Raw genomic sequence first — 21,775 nt, forward strand, 5'->3', positions numbered from 1 at the left:
ATTATAGGTGTGTGCTGCCACACTCGGCTAATTTTTGTGTTTTTAGTAGAGACAGGGTTTCACCATGTTGGTCAGGCTGGTCTCAAACTCCTGACCTCAAGTGAGCCACCTGCCTCAGCCTCCCAAAATGCTGGGATTACAGGTGTGAGCCACCGTGCCTTGCTAAGTTGCCACCTTTTATGTAAAAATATATTAAGATAAAACTATTGATTAAAAGAGGTTATACAAAACTAACACTAAGGAATAAAGAAAAGCCAGACAAGTGATTTTAACAGGGGAAAGAAAGAATTCAAGACAGACTAAGAAATGGAGTATAAATGTTTGGAAAAGAAGCTAGGGGCTCATAACTATAATCCCAGCACTTTAGGAGTTTGAGGCTACAGTGAGCTACTACTATCCCCCTGCACTATAGTATGGGTGACAAAAACAAAAAAAACTGTGAAAGAATGGAAAACACGGAGAATGGTAGTACAGTTAAACAAATTATAGCTGAACATATTATGTAGGAAGAAAAAAGCTACTTTAAAATAAACGTGGCCTATAATTTTTTGTTTTACCAGTTTAAAATATTTTAATATAAAACAAAAGGCTTAAACTGTGGCGGGGGTGGCCAGGCATGTTGGCTCATGACTACAATCCCGGCACTCTGGGAGGCCAAGCTAGGAGGATTGCTTGTAGCCAGGAGTTTAAGACCAGTCTTGGCAACATAGTGAGACTCTTGTCTCTACAAAACACAAATAAACAAAAAACCAAAACTGGCCAGGTGCAGTGGCTCATGCCTGTAATTGCAGCACTTTGGGAGGCCAAGGCAGCAGGATCACGAGTTCAGGAGTTCGAGATCAGTCTGGACAACATAGTGAAACTCCATCTCTACTAAAAATATAAAAATTAGCCGAGTGTGGTTACTCGCACCTGTAGTTCCAGCTACTCGGGTGGGTGAGGCAGAAGAACTGCTTGAACCTGGCAGGCAAAGGTTGCAGTGAGCTGAGATTGCGCCACTGTACTCTAGCCTGGGTGAGAGAGTGAGACTCTGTCTCAAAAGAACAAACAAACAAACAAACAAACAACTGTGTGTATGTGATTGTTAAAGCACTTCATTTTTACTGTAAATTCTGAAACATATAAGAAGAAAAAGTCATTTATGAAATGAAGAAAAAAGGGAAAAAAACAAAGAAAAAAAAGAAAAAGTCATTTATGAACCCAATATTCAGAGATAACTAGGGTTTAACATTTTCATGTATTCCTTTAGACTATTTTCTATGCTTTCATTTTTATTAGGAAACTGTTCTTCCCCCCTTTATTGACTAATCTATGTTTGAGTCCCTGGCAGTTTATAAAATAAAACTAGTTTTTATATTCATTAATATTTGAAAGATTTTGAGTTTTACTACTAAAAGAATGTTTTTTAATCTCAATGCAACCATGAAAGCAATAATGCCTTCTTTAAACATTGCTGCATTTCTGTCTTTTTATAAACTATGTACTTGCTACCTAACTCTAGTATTGGACTGTCACTGCAGAGAAGCAGTTTATTGACTATAGCACATTAGAATTAAATGAATTCACTGGAAGTGAACCAAATATTATGAATCCTTTACTTGGCAACCTACTCCATACTGGAAATAAAAAGTTTTCAGGTAAATATGCATATGATGCATATCCCATAACAATAGGGTTGCCAAGAGGTATTTCAAAATAATAGTTCCCATTTTCACTGGTGAAATAAAACAATTTAAGGAAGATGAGGTTGTATTTTACTAGAATAAAATTTTGCGAACAGATTTTCTTTTAGGAATACTCTATTGTGAGGCTGGCACCTCTGATGAATTCTAGTATTCAGCCTCTCACCTGCTGTCAGGGACCTCTTAAAGATCTGTCTCAGTTCCCATAGCAGGGACTGTAGTTTGGAAGCAATTTTGGACATATGTGCTTGACAACATGCTCTTCAATTGCCACATACTCAAAGAAGATTTCAATCTGACTCAAACAGAAGCCAAACTTGAAAGTAACCTACTGACAAAGATAAACAATGAAGACAGTGCTCATTCTAAATCTGTATGGAAACATATAATGTCTCTCTAGCCTTTCTTTGACATGACATCACTCCACTTAAGTCAGGATCCAAAATGGAAATACTATTCTAGTCCTAACAAGACAATCTAAAATTGAAATGTGAAAATATATAGTAAAATCATTTAAGTTGCTTATTTTTTCACTTTTTGTTCTTTATAGCCAAGAAAATTAATTTGTTAAAAATAACACCTTCAGAATGAATCACTCTTATTACATATTGAAAATAAGAACCGATTGCTATGGAAAAGGCAAATAAGAGTTTCTGGAAATATAAATATGATTGTGGAAGCTAAAACTTTAATTAATAGATAACTGGTATAAGAATAGTAAAAACTAAACGAGTCATTTGAAGGTAAAGCTGGGTAAATCTTGAAAAATGTAGTAGGGGAGGCCAGGAGTGCTGGCTCAAGCCTGTAATCCCAGTACTTTGGGAGGCTGGGTTGGGTGGATCACTTGAGATCAGGAGTTTAAGACCAGCCCGGCCAACATGGTGAAACCTCATCTCTACTAAAAATACAAATTACTTGTGAGGCTAAGGCATGAGACTTGCTTGAACCTGGGAGGCAGGGGTTGCAGTGAGCTGAGATCCTGCCACTGCACTCCAGCCTAGGCAACAGAGCAAGACAATGTCTCCAAAAAAAAAAAAAAAGGAAAGAAAAGGGGAAAAAAGTGGAAAACACTGATTCCTAGAATGTCAGGTAGTACGATATTTGTCTAGTGGGAATTCCAGAAGGAGGAATTGAAAGTTTAAGAAATAATTTAAAAAATAATACCAGGCCAGGCATGATGGCTCATGCCTGTAATCTTAGCACTTTGAGAAGGTGAGGTAGGAGGACTGCTTGAATTCAGGAGTTTGAGACCAGCGTGGAAACACAGCAAGACCCTGTCTCTACAAAAACTAAAAAAAGCCAGGCACAGTGGTATGCATATGAAGTCTCGGCTACTCAGGAGGCTAAAGAAGGAGAATAGCTTAAGCCAAGGAGTTCAAGGCTGCAGTGAGCCATGATCACACCACTATACTCCAGCCAGAGCAATAGAGCGAGACCCTGTCTCAAAAAAAGAAAAGAGAGAGAGAGAAAAAAAAAGAAAATTCCTCTGAATTTTCAAACTGAAAACCTATCCAGTGCCAAGCCAAAATGTGTGAAAAGATCCATGCCTACATACATCAAGGTGAAATTTCACAATTCTAGTGATAAAGTCTTAAAAGCTTATAGAGAAAAAAAATTAAGAGGATAAAACAAAAATATAACAAAAAAATGCAATGGATTGATTCAGGATGGCACTGAAATTCTCAATAGACTGGAGACTAGAGCCTAGAGCACATGGAGATTGTAGGCTAGAGAATGATGGAGTAGTAGTTTCAAAGTTGTGAGCAAAACAATTTTGATACTGAAACTATTATCCAGACAAATTATTACTTGAGTGTGAGGGCAAGATAAAAACATTTTTAAACATGCAAGGATGCATAATGTTTACCACCATATACATACTAATACATATTACTTAAGGAGGAACTTCATCAAAGAAACAATCATTTAAAGAAAGAGAATGACATAAGATTTTTAATGCTGCTTCTGTGTAGAACCTAAGAAAAAGAAAGATGACAGGAAATCAAAAAGAAATCATTTGATGATGACTTTTTCTTTTTTGAGACAGAGTCTCCTCCTGTCGTCAGGCACCAGGCTGGAGTGCAGTGGCACGATCTTGGCTCACTGCAACCTCTGCCTCCTGGGTTCAAGCAATTCTCCTGCTTCAGTCTCCGAAGTAGCTGGAACTACAGGTGCATGCCACCATGACCAGCTAATTTTTGTATTTTTTTAGTAGAGACAGGGTTTCACCATGTTGGCCAGGATGGTCTCAATCTCTTGACCTCGTGATCCGCCCGCCTCGGCCTCCCAAAGTGCTGGAATTACAGGCGTGAGGCACCGCGCCCAGCCAATTTTTTTTTTTTTTGAGACATAATCTCGCTCTGTTGCCCAGGCTGGAGTGCAGTGGTGCAATCTCAGCTCACTGCAACCTCCACATTCCGGTTCAAACGATTCTCCTGCCTCAGTCTCCTGAGTAGCTGGGATTACAGGCGCCTACCACCATGTCTTGCTAATTTTTATATTTTTAGTAGAGATGGGGTTTCATCATGTTGGTCAGGCTAGTCTTGAACTCCTGACCTAGTGATCCGCCCACCTCAGCCTCCCAAAGTGTTGGGATTACAGGTGCGAGCCAACGCGCCCAGACTTTTTTTCTTTTTTTTTAGATGAGGTCTCGTTCTGCCACCCAGGCTGGAGTGCAGTGGGGTGATCTCAGCTCACTGCAACCTCCATCTCCTGGATTCAAGCAATTCTGCCTCAGCCTCCTGAGCAGCTAGGACTTGATTACATTTTTTTAAAGAGACAGGGTCTTGCTCAGGCTGGAGGGCAGTGGTGTGATCATAAGATCCCTGAAGCCTCAAACTCCTGGGCTCAAGTGATGGATGATAACTTGAAATATTCTCCCCAAAGCAGTAGGGGAGATTTTAGTAACTAATGTAGAATTTTTATTCCTTATAAATCCAAGCACAATACTTTGTTGTGCAGTGAATGCTTTTATAATCATAATTCTACAAATTTCTCATTATTTTATTTAAATATTAGATAAATTTACAGACAAAACATATATCATTTAATAATTGAATATTACAAACTGGGAGACAGTAAATGAGAGATAACTTAAGAATAGATAAGAGTATTTGAAGTTGTAATGGTAATCTTTGGAAGAGAAAAAAAAGATTACTAAAGGGAGTTACTTATGGAGAGTGATAGTAGAAAGAGGTAGTTTTTTCCCTTTTAATACAATAATTATGATATATCATCCAATAGAATGATTATATGATTTTATCAATAGAATACTGACCAAATGGAGAGAAACATAAACATCTAGAGGTACTGACATTAAAAAAAGTCTTTAAGAAATAAACTTCAGAAATGATAGTGGATAATTAGATGTCCTATTTATGTTAAAATATTATATGAGTGTATATACGTGAATTTGTAAGATGTTTTCAGTGATGTAACAACAACTTACTCAAATGGCAGGGGCCTCTGAAGGTATTTCATTGCTGTGAATTATATTTTTAACAAGCAGAATTCATAGGCTGCACCTTGGTTTTCTTCAGGTCTAGCCTAAATTTTCAATAGCCACTGATAATGTATGCCTGTACTACTTAAAATTTTTGGTATTATTCTCAAGAGAATAAGAAGAAATTTCAATGATGACTAAAATATTAATATGTTAATTAATCCAGCTGTTACTCAATCTGGCAAACTTAAGAAACATTAGTTATTCTCTATAAATAGTATTTTATGCTTGGAGAAAAACAAAACGGAACCAAAAACTGTGACTTTTTTCATATTGAAAAATTTGAAAATGTATAGCATCATAAAAATCAAGTTGGATTTCTGGCATTAGGCAACTCCAAAAACAATTAACATTATCTATTTTTGCCTCAAACAACATTAAAACATATTCAGTCAGAAGTCTTCTCTTTAATAATTTAGTTTTTTCTTACCAGGCTATTTTCTTTCCAGGCTTCTGGGAACTTGGGTCTCTGTTTTTCTCTAGACACAAGAACCTGCATATCCTCGAAAGTGGGATGGTTTCCAACCTCTGTCTGAAAAGCCATCTGGTACTCTGGGATGGATTCCCCTGTGTATTTGTAGAAAAGAATGACAGAATAAAATTTCCAGTTACCATAAATGATAGAATAACAGGGGTATTTCTGATACTAAGTAAGCAAAAAAACTGTGTCACAATCTTTTTATTTTTTTGACCCCTTCAGGCAAATTTGGAAATCCTAAAGAGACCTCGTTGTAGTTTTAATAATTATTATTATTTTTTTTTTTGAGACAGTCTCACTCTTGTCTCCCAGACTGGAGTGCAGTGGCTTGATCTCGGCTCACCACAACCTCCAACTCCCGGGTTCAAGCGATTCTCCTGCCTCAGCCTCCAGAGTAGCTGGGATTACAGGCATGCACCACCATGCCCAGCTAATTTTTTATTTTTTCTTAGTCGAAATGGGTTCCTCCATGTTGGTCAGGTTGGTCTCCAGTTCCCAACCTCAGGTGATCTGCCTGCCTCAGCCTCCCAAAGTGCTGAGATTGATTACAGGCATGAGCCACTGCGCCCAGCCAATTTTTTTTTTTTTTTTTTCCAAAGACAGAGTCTCACTCTGTTCCCCAAGCTGGAGTGCAGTAGCACAATCTTGGCTCACTGCAACTTCCACCTACTGGGTTCAAGTGATTCTCCTGCCTCAACCTACTGAGCAGCTGGGATTACAAACACACACTACCACACTGGCTAATTTTTGTATTTTAGTAGAGATGCGGTTTCACCATGTTGGCCAGCCTGGTCTCGAACTGACCTCAGGTGATCCACCAGCCTTGGCTTCCCAAAGTGCTGGGATTACAGGCGTGAGCCACCATGCCCAGCCTAATGCATTATTAATAAATGCTTTGCTTAGAATAGTCTCAAATATTTGTTGATAAATCAAATGGTAGTTTCAATGATGGATAGGTATTTTTAAATGGTTTCTGGTATTACTAAATTCAGGGAAAAAAGACTATTACGTTTATAAGGCATACATAATACTTGAAAACAGGCCTGAACACTGATCCCATAGAGGGTGGTGAAGATGAGGAAAAAGTCCAGGACCTAGTACAACAAATATGCCTATAGAACCAAATATAAATGGGTGGGTTGAATACATCATTGGTTCTATTACAGTCCAGCCAGACTGTATCAAATGTCACAAAAATATTTATAATAATGGTCATTTGAAATAAAAAAATCAATATACTTTAAACAATTTTTTTTTTAAGAGGCTGGGCGTGGTGGCTCACACCTGTAATCCCAGCATTTTGGGAGGCCGAGGCAGGTAGATCACAAGGTTAGGAGTTGGAAACCAGCCTGACCAACAGGGTGAAACCCCGTCTCTACTAAAAATACAAAAATTAGCTGGGTGTGGTGGCAAATACCTATAATCCCAGCTACTCAGGAGGCTGAGGCAGGAGAATTGCTTGAACCCGGGAGGTGAAGGTTGCAGTGAGCCGAAATTGCGCTACTGCACTCTAGCCTAGGCAACAGAGCAAGACTTCATCCAAAAAAACGAAGGAAGGAAAGAAGGAAAGAAGGAAGGAAGGAAGGAAGCAAGGGAGGGAGGGAGGGAGGGAGGGAGGAAGGAAGGAAGGAAGGAAGGAAGGAAGGAAGGAAGGAAGGAAGGAAGGAAGGAAACAGGGTCTTACTTTGTAGCCCAGGATGGAGTGCAGTGGCATGATCATAGCTCACTGTAACTTGAACTCCTTCAATCAAGTAGCCTCTCTAGTAGCTAGGACTATAGGAGTGTGCGACCATGCCCAGCTAATTAAAAAAAAATATTTCTGTAGCGATATAAGGTCTTGCCATGTGGCCCAGGCTGGTCTCATACTTCTGCCTGCTGGTGGTGTGAGCCACTATGCCCAGCCCTAAAAATTCCTTTTAACTAACAGGTACTATTTAGGATCATGGACTTTATTAACTATTTTGTTCACTGTTTAATAACCCTATTCGTTGCCAATAAGCACAATCTACTGTAATATCAGTCTTTCGATCTTTACAAAATACGATAATAAAATGAAGTTTATGTATATAACATATTGAACCACATAGAAAACCTCTGGAACCAACGATGAGAAAACCCATGGTCTAGTAGAAATCATGGCAAAGAACACAGAACGAGAGACTCTTCCTGTCTCTTTATCCCTCCTCCCACCCTATTAAAATGACAGGATAAATTACAAGGAAAAACACCAACAGAGGAGGATAAGGCATTTAGGTTCTAATCTTGGCTTCATCTCGACCTTGGAAAAGTCATTTAACAATTCGTGTTTTACACTTCCTGTAGGCAAAATGGCAATATCTGCCACCTTCCTTATATCACTCACATGGAGATAATACAAAGTCATAATGACCCAGATGGAAATCGCATTATAAATAAGTTTATGTTTCATTTAAGTTTCTATTTGAATACTCAAAACAATCCATAAATACTTGCCCTCCACCAATATTAAAATAAGATTTACAAAGATTAATTCTATTATCTACATAGCATTGCCCAAGTTTATTGTAATATGCTACCTTATGTATAAATACAAGTGATTTTCACATACTGTAAACATTTAAGCAGATACTTAGTGTTGATCAATAACATCAACATTGAACTTGAGAGAGAAAGGATTTAATCATGCCAGTTAGTATATCACTTTCTTCCTTGAAACCCGATATGATAAAACCTTATCCTATACCATCTGTGAACTGTAAGATGTTTATTAATATATCTGATCTGTCTCTGAGACACACACACAACACATACACATACCTTCCAAGTGTTATTTATTGTTTTTTCAAATGCTGGTTTAGTAGAATAACTAAAAATTCACTACTCTTTTAAAAAATTAGACCCAAAGTATAATTTTAAAACTTGCTAAAGGAAATTGAAGTACAATCTTTTATGAATGCAATGGTTAAGAATTACCAAATAAATTTCCACTAAATCTTCACAGTTGAAAATCTAATTGTTCAACAGAAACTTATTTACCACTAATTTAGTTTTAGGTATTGGAGACACAAAAGTGAATGTTAATGACAAACATCTTCATCATGGAAGATGTTAACCTTATTGGATTTCCTTAAAACCTTACTGAATTTCCTTACTATCACTGGATTTCTCAAGGGAAATTTTATAATCTCACTTTCTTCAGAACTACCCAAAATATCTTATAGTAATATCTGGCGCTATCAGATACCATTCCTTGCTTCTCACTTTATTTGCCACTTGCTAACTAAGTCTCTACCAGTTAGACTTTTTCTTTTAGCTCCCTTCTCAAATTACACTTATTCTTTCTTCCTTTTTCTTTCTGGAGTACATGAGCTATGACGGCACCACTGCACTCCAGCCTGGGCAAGAGTGAGACCCTGTCTCTTAAAAAAAAAAAAAAAAAAAAGTACTTGTGATACTAATGCAATTACTGCTATTTTCAGAAAAATGCCTCAATTGAATCTCTGTACTTTTAATTAACTAGAAAATGCACTTTTTTTTTTTGAGACAGAGTTTTGCTTTGTCGCCAGGCACCAGGCTGGAGTGCAGTGGCGCAATCTCGGCTCACTGCAATCTCCTCCTCCTGGGTTCAAGCAATTCTCCTGCCTCAGGCTCCCGAGTAGCTGGGACTACAAGTACCCGCCACCACGTCCAGCTAATTTTTGTATTTTTTAGTAGAGATGGGGTTTCACCATGTTGGCCAGGATGGTCTCGATCTCTTGACCTTGTGATCCGCCTGCCTTGGCCTCCCAAAGTGCTGGGATTACAGCCGTGAGCCACTGCGCCCGGCTGAAAATACACTTCTAAATAATAACTGATTGACCTGTTAATCTAAATAATCACTGATTTATTTCATTATATTTTTGAATTACAAACTAATGTTTGGCCTGGTGCAGTGGCTCACTCCTGTAATCCCAGCACTTTTGGAGGCTGAACTGGACGGATCACTTGAGCCCAGGAGTTTGAGACCAACCTAAGCAACATTGTGAAACCTTGTCTCTACAAAAAATACAAAAATTAACCAGGCTTGGTGGCACATGCCCGTAGTCCCAGCTACTTGGGAGGCTGGGGAAGGAGTATCACCTAAGCCTGGGGAGGTCAAGGCTGCAGTGAGCTGTGATCACACCACTGCACTCCAGCCTAGGTGACAGAGTGAGGCTCTGTCTCTTAAAAAAAAAATTAAAAGTATACACACATACACACACACACACACACACACAGATATATGTATCTGTATATTTAATTTAAAAACATCAATAATGGAGTTGAATTGTTTTGCTTTAAAGACATTAAGCATTAAACATTACTTTATAGTACTATTAATCTTTTTAAATAGCTCCATTTCATAAATTTGTCCAATGCTGGTTCCTTTTTCTATGCTTTTAGTGGTGTTATTCCTAAAAGAAAGAGACCACACAGATCAAATCATCTGTACGGCCTCTAGAAGAATGCAACACCAGATTTATAGTTAAAGTTTTTAGATGACAATATAATGATACAATCCCTAAGAAGGGGAGAAAAACTATAAATTCATTTGGCTATTTCAAGTAAGCCTCAAACAAACATTCAATTAAATGGGTATTCTTTTTTTTTTCTTTGAGACAGAGTCTTGCTCTGTTGCCCAGGCTGGAGTGCAGTGGGGCAATGTCGGCTCACTGCAACCCCCGCCTCCCGGGTTCAAGTGATTCTTTTGCCTCAGACTCCCAAGTAGCTGGGACCACCACACCCAGCTAATTTTTGTATTATTAGTAGAGACAGGGTTTCACCATATTGGCCAGGTTGGTCTCAAACTCCTGACTTCATGATCTGCCTGCCATGGCCTTCCAAAGTATGGGAATTACAGGCGTGAGCCACCACCACACCCAGCGTTTTTTTTTTTTGGAGACAGAGTTTCACTCTTGTTGTCAAGGCTGGAGTACAAAGGCACCATCTTGGCTCACTGCAACCTCCGCCTTCTGGGTTTCAGTGATTCTCCTGTCTCAGACTCCCAAGTATCTGGGATTACAGATGCATGCCACCATGCCTGGCTAATTTTTTTTTTTTTTTATCTTTGTAAAGACAGGGTTTCATCATATTGGTCAGCCTGGTCCCAAACTCCTGAACTCAAGTGATTTGCCAGCCTCAGCCTCCCAAAGTGCCGGGATTACACGCATGAGCCACCATGCCCAGCCAATGAGTATTCTTTCATTGAAAGGAAGGGGAGGGGAGAGGAGGGGAGGGGAGGAGAAAGGGAGCATAAAGAAAGGAAAAAGAAAAAGTATTTACAAATAATTCATTGCTTCTAATTCCTTACAGGGTCAACTCAGTAAACATGGTAAATATAGCTTGTCTCCAACACTCAGATGGTACATAAGAAAAATGTTGAATGCTAAAGCAATCAGAGACCAAACGAAATAAGAGTTCAATAAGCTATTACTGGCAATCAATTAAACTGCACTCAGATGAAAACATGGAACACTCTAAAAAAAATTTCCTGATTTGCATCCTTCTGCTAATAATGTTTCTAAACACTAGATGTCAATGAACTAGAGGTTTAAATGAAAGTAAAAAGATTCTTACATAAAAGTTGAATTATGTACTACAGGTAGAGAAAGAAGATATAACTGTTTCACTTCAAAACATATGAACTTTTGACAGTAGTTTTTACCTGGGAAGAGGTCTGTACATCTCATAAATATCTCCCAATAGATTAGTCCAAGAGCATACATGTCTACTTGTTTCAAAGCTGATTCACAGTCCCTCAAGTTCACAGCTCCTTCTAGCACTTCTGGTGCCATATATCTGATAGTGCCAACCTGATAAATTAGAGTGATATTTTTTAGAGAGAGAATGTAGCACATTCTGAAGAACAGACATTAGACCAGGAGTTACATGTAAATCTTAGTCATGTCAATGTTATTGGACCCTAACCACATCACCAAACCTTTCTATAACTTATTTTTTACCTATAAAATGCCCTTCCTGAATAATTAAACTGTGGTAAATCAATTTTAGTGAATATTATTCATTATTCAAAAAGAATGAGCTAGACTTTCCTACGTATATCAACATAAATAATCTGTAAGATACACTGAGAGAATTACAAAACAATATGTATGCCACCTAATATTTTTTAAAATTCACAAAAATACAGCTGGGCGCAGTGACTCACACCTGTAATCCCAACAGTTTGGGAGGCTGGGTAGGGTGGATCACCTGAGGCCAGGAGTTCAACACCAGCCTGACTAACGTGGTGAAACCTCGTCTCTACTAAAAATACAAAAATTAGCTGGGCGTGGTGGCACATGCCTGTAATCCTAGCTACTCGGGAGACTGAGGCAGGAGAATTGCTTAACCAGGGAGGCAGAGGTTGTGGTGAGCCAAAATTGTGCCACTGCACTCCAGCCTGGGCAAGAAGAGCTCAACTCCATCTCAAAAAAAAAAAAAAAAAAATCACAAAAATACATATATGTTGTACATAGACATGTATATATGAATAGAGAGAACAAAATTGAAAAGGATATATTCCACATTGTAATGGTGATTATCAAAAGATGGACGATCTTATCTTAAACTTGGTAACTTTACTACTGTTCAAAAATCACTTCCTACAAATTTGTTCCTAATGCTTGTAAAAATGACTTGGAATGGCAGTGAGTTCCAAAATAAACTGATGAACTTTACAAAGGCCTTTAGGTGATGTATTTTATATTTCCTAATTTTGTAATTCCTAGTATTCTATAATTGGCAGTATATGAGAATAATTGTCCTGGGTCTCGCTCTGTCACTCAGGCTGGAGTACAGTGGCATGATCTCGGCTCACTGCAACCTCCACCTCCCAGGTTCAAGCAATTCTCCTGCCTCAGTCTCCCGAGTAGCTGGGATTACAGGTGCATGCCACTGCACCCAGCTAATTTTTGTATTTTTAGTAGAGATGGGGTTTTACCATGTTGGTCAGGCTAGTCTTGAATTCCTGATCTCAGATGATCCACCCGCCTGGGCCTCCCAAAGTGCTGGGATTACAGGCATGAGCTACCATGCCTAGCCGGTAGATGTTTTAATTAAATTCATTATTATTTCAAGATACATCAGTGTGATACCTGTTGTATACACTCACCTCACTTATGGCTGCATTATCTTCTTCCCCTGGGCGCACCAGTCTATTTCCAGTTAGCCTCATGGACAATCCAAAGTCACTAATAACACAGGTTCCATCATTTTTCACTAGAACATTTCTGCTGTTTAAATCTCGATGGGAAATTGCAGGTTTATAATGATCTGTTTGGATAATTTCAAATATTTATTAATGACTAAAAAGCATTATTGAACATGAAATGAACATGCAGGTAATAGGAACTACATAAATATAAAAGTAGTGTTATTTTTCTGCCCATTAATTTTCTAATAAAAAAGACAAATCAAAATTTAAACTCACACTCATCACTATTTTCTAACGTATTTTATAATATAAGTCCTATCACATGTATAGTTAATTAAACATTAAACTAAAACTAACAAACATGCTGCCACTTCAAATTCTAACACACACCTGTTTTTTTTCTCTTCATTTATAGCATAGGGCTGCAAAAAGAGGCAATACAGAAAGGAATATTTGGTATAAACACCAAAAAAACAAGAAGGTCAGATTGTCTAAAATAAGTATCAGTGAAAAACTAATGGAGCTCCAAAATTTTAATGTAAACCTTAAACTGCTCTCTTACAGCTTAACAGATCAAACCTGGGACAGCACATTCCAATTCTATTCTGAGGTTTAGCCATATCTCTAAGCCCACTTCAGCTTTTCAAATCTAACCAGAAATAGTTTTATAATGGTTTGGAAGAACAAGCAGAGGAATTAGTATCTCTCACCAAGATATGAAAACTTGTTTTTCTAATTTTACAGAAGCAAAGTAGTGTTATGCTCCTTCTATTACTTTTTTAATCCTTCTCATAGGACTACAGGCTCCATGAAGGCAGAAAGAGAACATATTTTACCAGAATTTAAAAGGCTTGGCACAGGATAGACACACAGTAAATGCTTGCTGACTGAAAGAATGAATCTAACCTAAGCCTCTCACCAAATATAATTACATTATATTTTTCCTTTCTATAAGGAAATCTTATATAAACCTTATATTAAATAAAACCATAGCTCTGAAACTGAAAAAAAAATTTATAGCACAATTTCTGAAATTTGAAATATCTGCCTAGGTATACAGAAAAACAGAGCAATCAGAACAAAGTCAATACATTAACGAGCATTCAAATGCAATTTCACCAATAATGAAACTATAGATAATAATAATGATCCTTGATATAAAAAAATTAAGCAACAGTACAATTTGAAGAAAAAATAGGAATTACCAAGTTTCTTCACCTAAGAATTTCTTTTTCATTTTCTCCCTTACCCACTTCCTATTCTCCAGTCTTCTACAGCTTGTATTAACTTGGCTCCTACTCAATTCCTCCAAGAACTGCATTTCTTACTCTGGATAAAGCTACAACATAAGTATATGTGGTACAATCTTGAGCTAATATTTATCTAGGAAAACTTATGGAAACATTGGAATATTATTTACATACTAATACCAAATCAATGAGGACTATAGACTGCCCTTTTGAGACAAGTTTTCCCTTTGAAACTCTCCTCTGTACTCATTTAAATCTTTATTTGGGTGTGGAGGGAGGTGGAACATACAATAATTCTGCCCTGGGCAAAGCACTGAAGTAGGCAAATATCTTAAAGGAAAGCACAACAAGATATTAGTTATATATATATATTTTAAACTTGAACAAAAATAGTCAATCTATGAATTTTTTTTTTCTTTTTTGAGAGAGAGTCTCTCTGTCACCCAGGCTGGAATGCAGTGGTGTGATCTCATCTCACTGCAACCTCCACCTCCTGGGTTCAAGTGATTCTGCTGCCTTAGCCTCTGGAGTGGCTGGGACTACAGGCACATGCTACCACCCCTGGCTAATTTTTTGTATTTTTAGTAGAGACAGGGTTTCACTATGTTAGCCAGGATGGTCTTGATCCACCTGCCGCAGCCTCCCAAAGTGCTGGGATTATAGGTGTGAGCCAATCTTTGGATATTTATACATACATATTACCAGTGCTATGCCCCTGCCCTCCCAAAGACCTTAAAAACTATACACAAACTACTTAACAGTAATTTTCTGGTGAAGTCTGAGTTGTCTATACCTATTTTTTTTGGTCAGATACTTCTTTGGTAATAAGCATGCATTGCTATTATAATATGGAAAAAATTCATAGGGAGATCTTATTACAAATAAATAAATGGGTTTAATTTTTCCTTATTCTGAAGCAAAAGATAGCTGAATAAGTAGTAACAGTGTAATTTCTTACTACCAAATTTCTACAACAAAGTTATATCTGACGATGCTGGGAAGAACAGAATTCAGTGAAAGAACACTTCAAGTAAAAATAGTATAGCACAGGCATATAGATGATCTCCTACTTACAGATGGTTTGATTTATGATTTCTCAACTTTACAGTGGTCTGAAAGCAGTACACAATCAGTAGAAACCATACTTCATTCCTTTTTTTCACTTTCAGAACAGTATTCAATAAATCACATGAGATATTCAATCCTTTATTATAAAGTAGACTTTGTGTTGGATGATTTGGCCAACTATAGGCTAATATAAGTGTTCTGAGCATATTTAAGATAGTTAAGGCTAAGCTATAATGTTCAGTAGGATAAATGCATTTTCAACTTACAATATTTCTAACTTATTATCTTTTTTTTCTTTCTTTTTTTTGAGACAGAGTCTTGCTCTTGTCACCCAGGCTGGAGTGCAGTGGCATGATCTCGGCTCACTGCAACCTCCTCCTCCAGGGTTCAAGTGATTCTTCTGCCTCAGCCTCCCGAGTAGATGGGATTACAGGCACCTGCCACCACTCCTAGCTAATTTTTGTATATTTAGTAGAGATGGGGTTTCGCCATGTTGGCCAGGCTGGTCTCGAACTCCTGACTTCGTGATCTGCCCACCTCAGCCTCCCAAAGTGCTGGGACTACAGGCGTGAGCCATTGCGCATGGCCTTTTTCTCTTTTCTTTCTTCCATTTTTTTTTAAAAACAGGGTCTCGTTCTGTTGCTCAGGCTGGAGTGCAGGGGCATTATCTTGGCTCACTGCAGCCTTGACCTCCTGGGCTCAGGCAATTCTCCCACCTCAGCCTCTTAAATAGCTGGGACTAAAGGTACACACCACGACATTGGGCTAATTTTTTATTTCTGTAGAGGTGAGGTCTCACTATGTTGCCGAGGCTGGTCTCAAACTCCTGGGCTCAGGACTTTGATCCTCCTGTCTTGGCCTTCTAAAGTGCTGGGATTAGAGGCATGAACCACTGTGCCCAGCCACCTTATAATTAGTTCACTGGGATATAATCCCATTGTAAGTCAAGGAACATCTATACTTGGGAATATTTTTTAAATAATCAGGTAAAAACCATAAATTCTGGGCAGGCGCAGTGGCTCACACCTGTAACCTCAGCACTTTGAGAAGCCAAGACAGATGGATCACCTGAGGTCAGGAGTTTGAGATTAGCCTGACCAACATGGTGAATCCCCATCTCTTCTAAAAATACAATTAGCCCGGCATGGTAGTGGGCATCTGTAATCACAGCTAGTTGGGAGGCTGAGGCAGGAGCATCGCTTGAACCCAGGAGGTGGAGGTTGCAGTGACCTGAGATTGTGCCATTGCACTCCAGCCTGGGTGACACAGCAAGACTCTGTCTCAAAAAAAAAAAAAAAAAAAAACATAAATTCAAATAGCTACTATATTTATATGCAATAACAGCAACTATGTACTTAGTTTTTAAAAAGGTAACTATTACCCTTATTTAGTGGTAACATTAGCTAATGTTTCAGAGTAACAGCGCTGTTTAAATAAAACTTAATATCTGATGGCAATCATTCTTTTCAGCCTACATTTGACTTGAAACCTTGCTAAATTATGCAAGCCTTAAAAAGGAAGATTAGGATGGTATTTTAAGTTCTGTGCTAAGCCAGCTTTTTAAAGGCATTATAATATTTAAGAGCTAAGTGGACACAGTCCAATGGTTAATGTGCTAAAGCACTAAAGAAAGTGCATCAAGTTGCTGACACAGGCAATACTTTGGACAATTCTGTATTCAGGAAAAGCAAGATGTCAAGATAAATGAACGGATAAATTATTCAGGAGAAATTATTTATACATGAAGCATCAGCTACAAAAGATGATCCATGCTAATATACAATGGAACAAAGATCTAAGAAACTGATATATTAAAGTTCCCTTCACGAAAGAGGTCAGAGAGACTAAAAAAAAAAAATGTCAGGGCTACAGTATGACAAGAAAATGTAGCAAGGGATGAGGGGAGAAGAAAGCACAAAGACAGAATTATCATAGCAAAAGTAACTTAGGGGTGTCTATGAGGTGAGGTATATATTGAAACTAAGTGAGAAAGCAAATGTATTAAAGAAATGCGGCCGGGCGCGGTGGCTCACGCCTATAATCCCAGCACTTTGAGAGGCCAAGGCGGTTGGATCACGAGGTCAAGAGATCAAGACCATCCTGGTCAACATGGTGAAACCCTGTCTCTACTAAAAATACAAAAATTAGCTGGGCATGGTGGCGCGCGCCTGTAGTCCCAGCTACTCAGGAGGCTGAGGCAGGAGAATGCTTGAACCCAGGAGGCGGAGGTTGCGGTGAGCCAAGATCACACCATTGCACTCCAGCCTGGGTAACAAGAGTGAAACTCCGTCTCAAAAAAAAAAAAAGAAATGCTCTGAACAACTAGCAAAAATATGCATGAAAGCTGAGGAAGACCACAGTTATGACAAGGAATATAACCACATAGCTCTGAAACATGAGCAAAGACTGATACCCACAGTGTATTCTTCTCTTCCTGCCTAGTAACAGAACCCAATGTTATTTGAGGCAGCAATGCAAGCAGGAAACAACAACAACATCAACAGCTATATTCTCAGTCTCTTGGAGCTAAGTGTGGACTAGGTTCTGGGAAACAAACAAGCATAGAAGTGGGACTTCTGGAGACAGATAGGGGTAATTCCTTTTACCTTCTCTTACTTTTCCCTGCTGATTGGCATGATGGACGTTGAAGTGACTTTGAAAATGAAAGCTGAGGCCAGGCGTGGTGGTTCATGCCTGTAATCCCAACACTTTGGGAGGCTGAGGCGGGCAGATCATGAGGTCAGGAGTTCGAGACCAGCCTGATCAACATGGTAAAACCCAGTTTCTACTAAAAAAAAACAAAGAAAAACAAAAAAATTAGCTGGGAGTGGTGGCACACGCCTGTAATCCCAGCTACTCAGGAGGCTGAGGCAGGAGGATTGCTTGAATACAGGAGGTGGAGACTGCAGTGAGTCGAGATTGTGCCACTGCATTCCAGCCTGGGCGTCAGAGTGAGACTCTGTCTTGCAGTGGGGGGAAGGGAATGAAAGCCGGCCAGGTGCGGTGGCTCACACCTGTAATCCCAGCACTTTGGGAGGCTGAGTTGGGCAGACTACCTGAGGTCAGGAGTTCGAGACCAGCCTGGCCAACATGGTGAAACCACGTCTCTACTAAAAATACAAATAATTAGCCAGGCGTGGTGGCAGGTGCCTGTAATCCTAGCTACTTAGGAGGCTGAGGCAGGAGAATAGCTGGAACCTGGGATATGAAGGTTGCAGTGAGCTGAGATGGCACCACTGCACTGCAGCCTGGGCAACAGAGGGAGACTCCACCTTAAAAAAAAAAAAAAGAAGAAGAAAGAAAATGAAAGCCTAAAGGATGGTGGAGAAGAAACATGGGAGCCTCAGGCCCTGATAATACTTTAATGATGACAAGCCAATCCTAGGCTGTCCTTTTCTATATTCTTATAAGAGGAAAAAAAGTTCTTTCTTATTGAAGCCACTGTTATTACCCCCCACCCCTGATCCATTTAGCCAAACCTAATTTTAGCTAACAGAAGCACTGATATTAAAAGATACAATTGGGTTTTATACTAAAGACCAACCCATGGAATAAAGATCTATGTTATGTTAAAATTAAAGAAGTAATAATGGTGCTTACTTTGGCAGCACATATACTAAAATTGGAACAACACAGAAATTAACAGGGATGGCCCTGACACAAAGATAATGTGCAAATTCATGAAGTGTTCCATATTTTTAAGATAGTTGGAAAGAATAAACAATACCTAGTATTTGATAGCACAACAGGGTTACAATAGTCAAAATAATTTAATTGTACATTTATAAATAACTTAAAGAATATTATTGGATTATTTTAACAAAAAGGAGAAATGACTCAGAGGATGGATACCCTGTTTTCCATGATGTGATTTTTAACACATTACATGTTTGTATCAAAATCTCATGGGGCCCGGCACAGTGGCTAACACCTGTAATCCCAGCATTTTGGGAGGCTGAGATGGGAGGACTACTTGAACCCAGAGGTTCGAGACCAGCCTGGGCAACATAGGGAGACCATATCTCTATAAAAAAAATAAAAATAAAATTAGCCAGGCATGGTGGTTCATGCCTGCAGTCCAGCTACCCAGGAGGCTGAGGTGGGAGGATCACTAGAGCCTACGAGGTAAAGGCTGCAGTGAGCCAAGATCACCCCACTACAGTCCAGCCTGGGCTGGACTCAAAACAAACTCCCTCAAAAACAAACCAGAAAAACCTCGGCGGGGCACAGTGGCTCATGCCTGTAATCCCAGCACGTTGAGAGGCCAAGACAGGTGGATCACTTGAGGTAAGGAGTTCAAGATCAGCCTGGCCAACATGGTGGAAACCCCATCTCTACTAAAAATACAAAAACTAGCGCGGCATGATGGTGTATGCCTATAATCCCAGCTACTTGGGAGGCTGAGGCAGGGGAATTGCTTAAATCTGGGAGGTGGAGGTTGTAGTGAGCCGAGATCGCATCACTGCACTCCAGCCTGGGCAACAGAGGGAGACTCCGTCTCAAAAAAAAGACAACTCATATACCTCATAAATATATACACTACTATGTACCCACAAAAATTAAAAACATTAATGACACATTATAGTTCACATAAGCAAAATAAATACAAGGAAAATATAATATAGCCTAGCTAAGAGGTTCTTATCCTAAGGTCCATAAATGGGCTTCAAAATGTCTGAAAATGCCCTGGAATCAAAAGAACATTTTAAAAATTTTTCTCTTATTTATGTATTTACATTTTTGTGAGACAGAGTTTCACTCTTGTGAGTTCTCCTGCCTCAGCCTCCTGAGCAGCTGGGATTACAGGTGCTGCCACCATGCCCGGCTAATTTTTTTGGTATTTTTAGTAGAGACGGAGGTTTCACCATGTTGGTCAGGCTGGTCTTGACCTCCTGACCTCAGGTGATCCACCCTCCTTGGCCTTCCAAACTGCTGGGATTACAGGTGTGAGCCACCGTGCCTGGCCTTATTTATTTTTCAGATACAGTCTTGCTCTGTTGCCCAGGCTGGAGTGCAGTGGTGAGATCTTGGCTCACTGCAACCGCCCTGTCCCAGGCTCAAACAATCTTTTCACCTTAACCTACTGAGGTGCGTGCTACTATGCCTGGCTAATTTTTTATATTTTTTTGTAGAGACAGGGTTTCACCATGTTAGTCTCAAACTCTTGGGCTCAAGCAATCTGCCAGTCTCAGCCTCCCAAAGTGTTGGGATTTCAGGTGTGAGCCATGGTACCTGGTCTCTTTTATTTTAAACTCGGGGGTACATGTGCAAGTTTGTTATCTGCAATTATAGTGTGATGCTGAGGTTGGGGTACAAGTGATCCTGTTACCCAGGTAATGAGCACAATACCCAAGAGTCAGTTTTTCAGCCCTTACCATTCTCCCTCTCGCCCCATTCTAGTAGTCCCTAGTTTCTATTGCTGTCATCTTCATGTCCATAAGAACTTGAGGTCTACTTCCCACTTACAAAGTGAGAACATGTGGTATTTGGTTTTCTGTTACTGCTTAGCATAATCTACTCCAGCTCCATCCATGTTGCTGCAAAGGACATGATTTCATTCTTTTTTTGGCTGCGTAGTATTTGATGGTGTATGTGAACACATTTTGTTTATCCACTCCACTGTTGATGGGCACCTAGGTTGATTCCATATCTTTGCTATTGTGAATAGTGCTGTGAAAAACAGAGAAGTACCTGTGTCTTTCTGGTAGAATTATTTGTATTCTTTTCGATATATACTCAGTAATAGGATTGCTGGGTCAAATGGTAGTTCTGTTTTAAGTTCTTTGAGAAATCTCCAAACTGCTTTCCAAAGTGGCTGAACTAATTTATACTCCCACCAACAATGTGTAAGTGTTCCCCTTTCTCCACAGCCTCAACAGCATCTGTTGTTTTTTGTTAGCATTCTGACTGGTGTAAGATAGCATATAATTGTGGTTTTGATTTGCATTTCTCTGATGATTAGTGATACGGAGCATTTTTTCATATCATACAAGTTGGCTGCTTGTATGCCTTCTTCTGGGAAGTGTCTATTCATGTCATTTGCCCACTTTTCAATGTGGCTATTTGCTTTTTGCTTGATCAATTGTTTACATTCCTTATACATTCTGGATATTAGACCTTGGTTGGATGTGCAGTTTGCAAATATATTCTCTCATTTGTAGGTTGTTTACTCCATAGGTTGTATGCTCGCATGTATATCTTGGAGGAAGAATGTTCAGAGCATGAAGAGGAATTCATTTTTTTTTTTTTTTTTGAGACAGTGTCTCACTCTGTTGCCCAGGCTGAAGTGCACTGGCATGATCATAGCTCACTGCAATCTAGAATTCCTGGGCTCAAGCGATTCTCCCACCTCAGCCTCCTGAGTATCTGGGACCACAGGTGTGTGCCAGTACCCCCAGCTAATTAAAAATTTTTTTTGTAAAACAAATAAAGGGTATTCAATTAGGAAAGGAGGAAGTCAAATTGTCTCTATTTGCAGATGACATGATTGTATATTTAGAAGACCCCATGGTTCAGCCCCAATCTCCTGAAACTGATAAACAACTTCAGCAAAGTCTCAGGATACAAAATCAATGTGCAGAAATCACAAGCATTCCTATACACCAATAACAGACTTAAAGAGAGCGAAATCAAGAACGAACT

At 39.1% G+C, this 21,775-nt stretch overlaps 1 protein-coding gene and 1 non-coding gene across 2 annotated transcripts in view; one reads left to right on the forward strand and one right to left on the reverse strand.

The window, feature by feature from the left end:
* The window catches only part of BMPR2 (bone morphogenetic protein receptor type 2), a 178,525-nt gene that overhangs the window by 21,126 nt on the left and 135,624 nt on the right, over positions 1 to 21,775 (reverse strand). Inside the window, exons 8-10 of the mRNA XM_012446149.3 lie at positions 12,774 to 12,934; positions 11,325 to 11,472; positions 5,615 to 5,751 (exon numbers count right to left, since the gene is read on the reverse strand). Of these exons, the coding sequence (XP_012301572.2) occupies positions 5,615 to 5,751; positions 11,325 to 11,472; positions 12,774 to 12,934 (446 nt within the window). The remainder of the gene's footprint in view (positions 1 to 5,614; positions 5,752 to 11,324; positions 11,473 to 12,773; positions 12,935 to 21,775) is intronic.
* LOC135273716 (U6 spliceosomal RNA) lies at positions 18,726 to 18,833 on the forward strand. Its single transcript, XR_010341529.1, has one exon. It is a non-coding gene; the product is annotated as a U6 spliceosomal RNA (small nuclear RNA).

The sequence above is a fragment of the Aotus nancymaae genome, unplaced genomic scaffold (genome assembly GCF_030222135.1).
Source record: "Aotus nancymaae isolate 86718 unplaced genomic scaffold, 86718_ANA_hifiasm-v0.15.2.pri h1tg000008l, whole genome shotgun sequence".
Lineage (NCBI taxonomy): Eukaryota > Metazoa > Chordata > Mammalia > Primates > Aotidae > Aotus > Aotus nancymaae.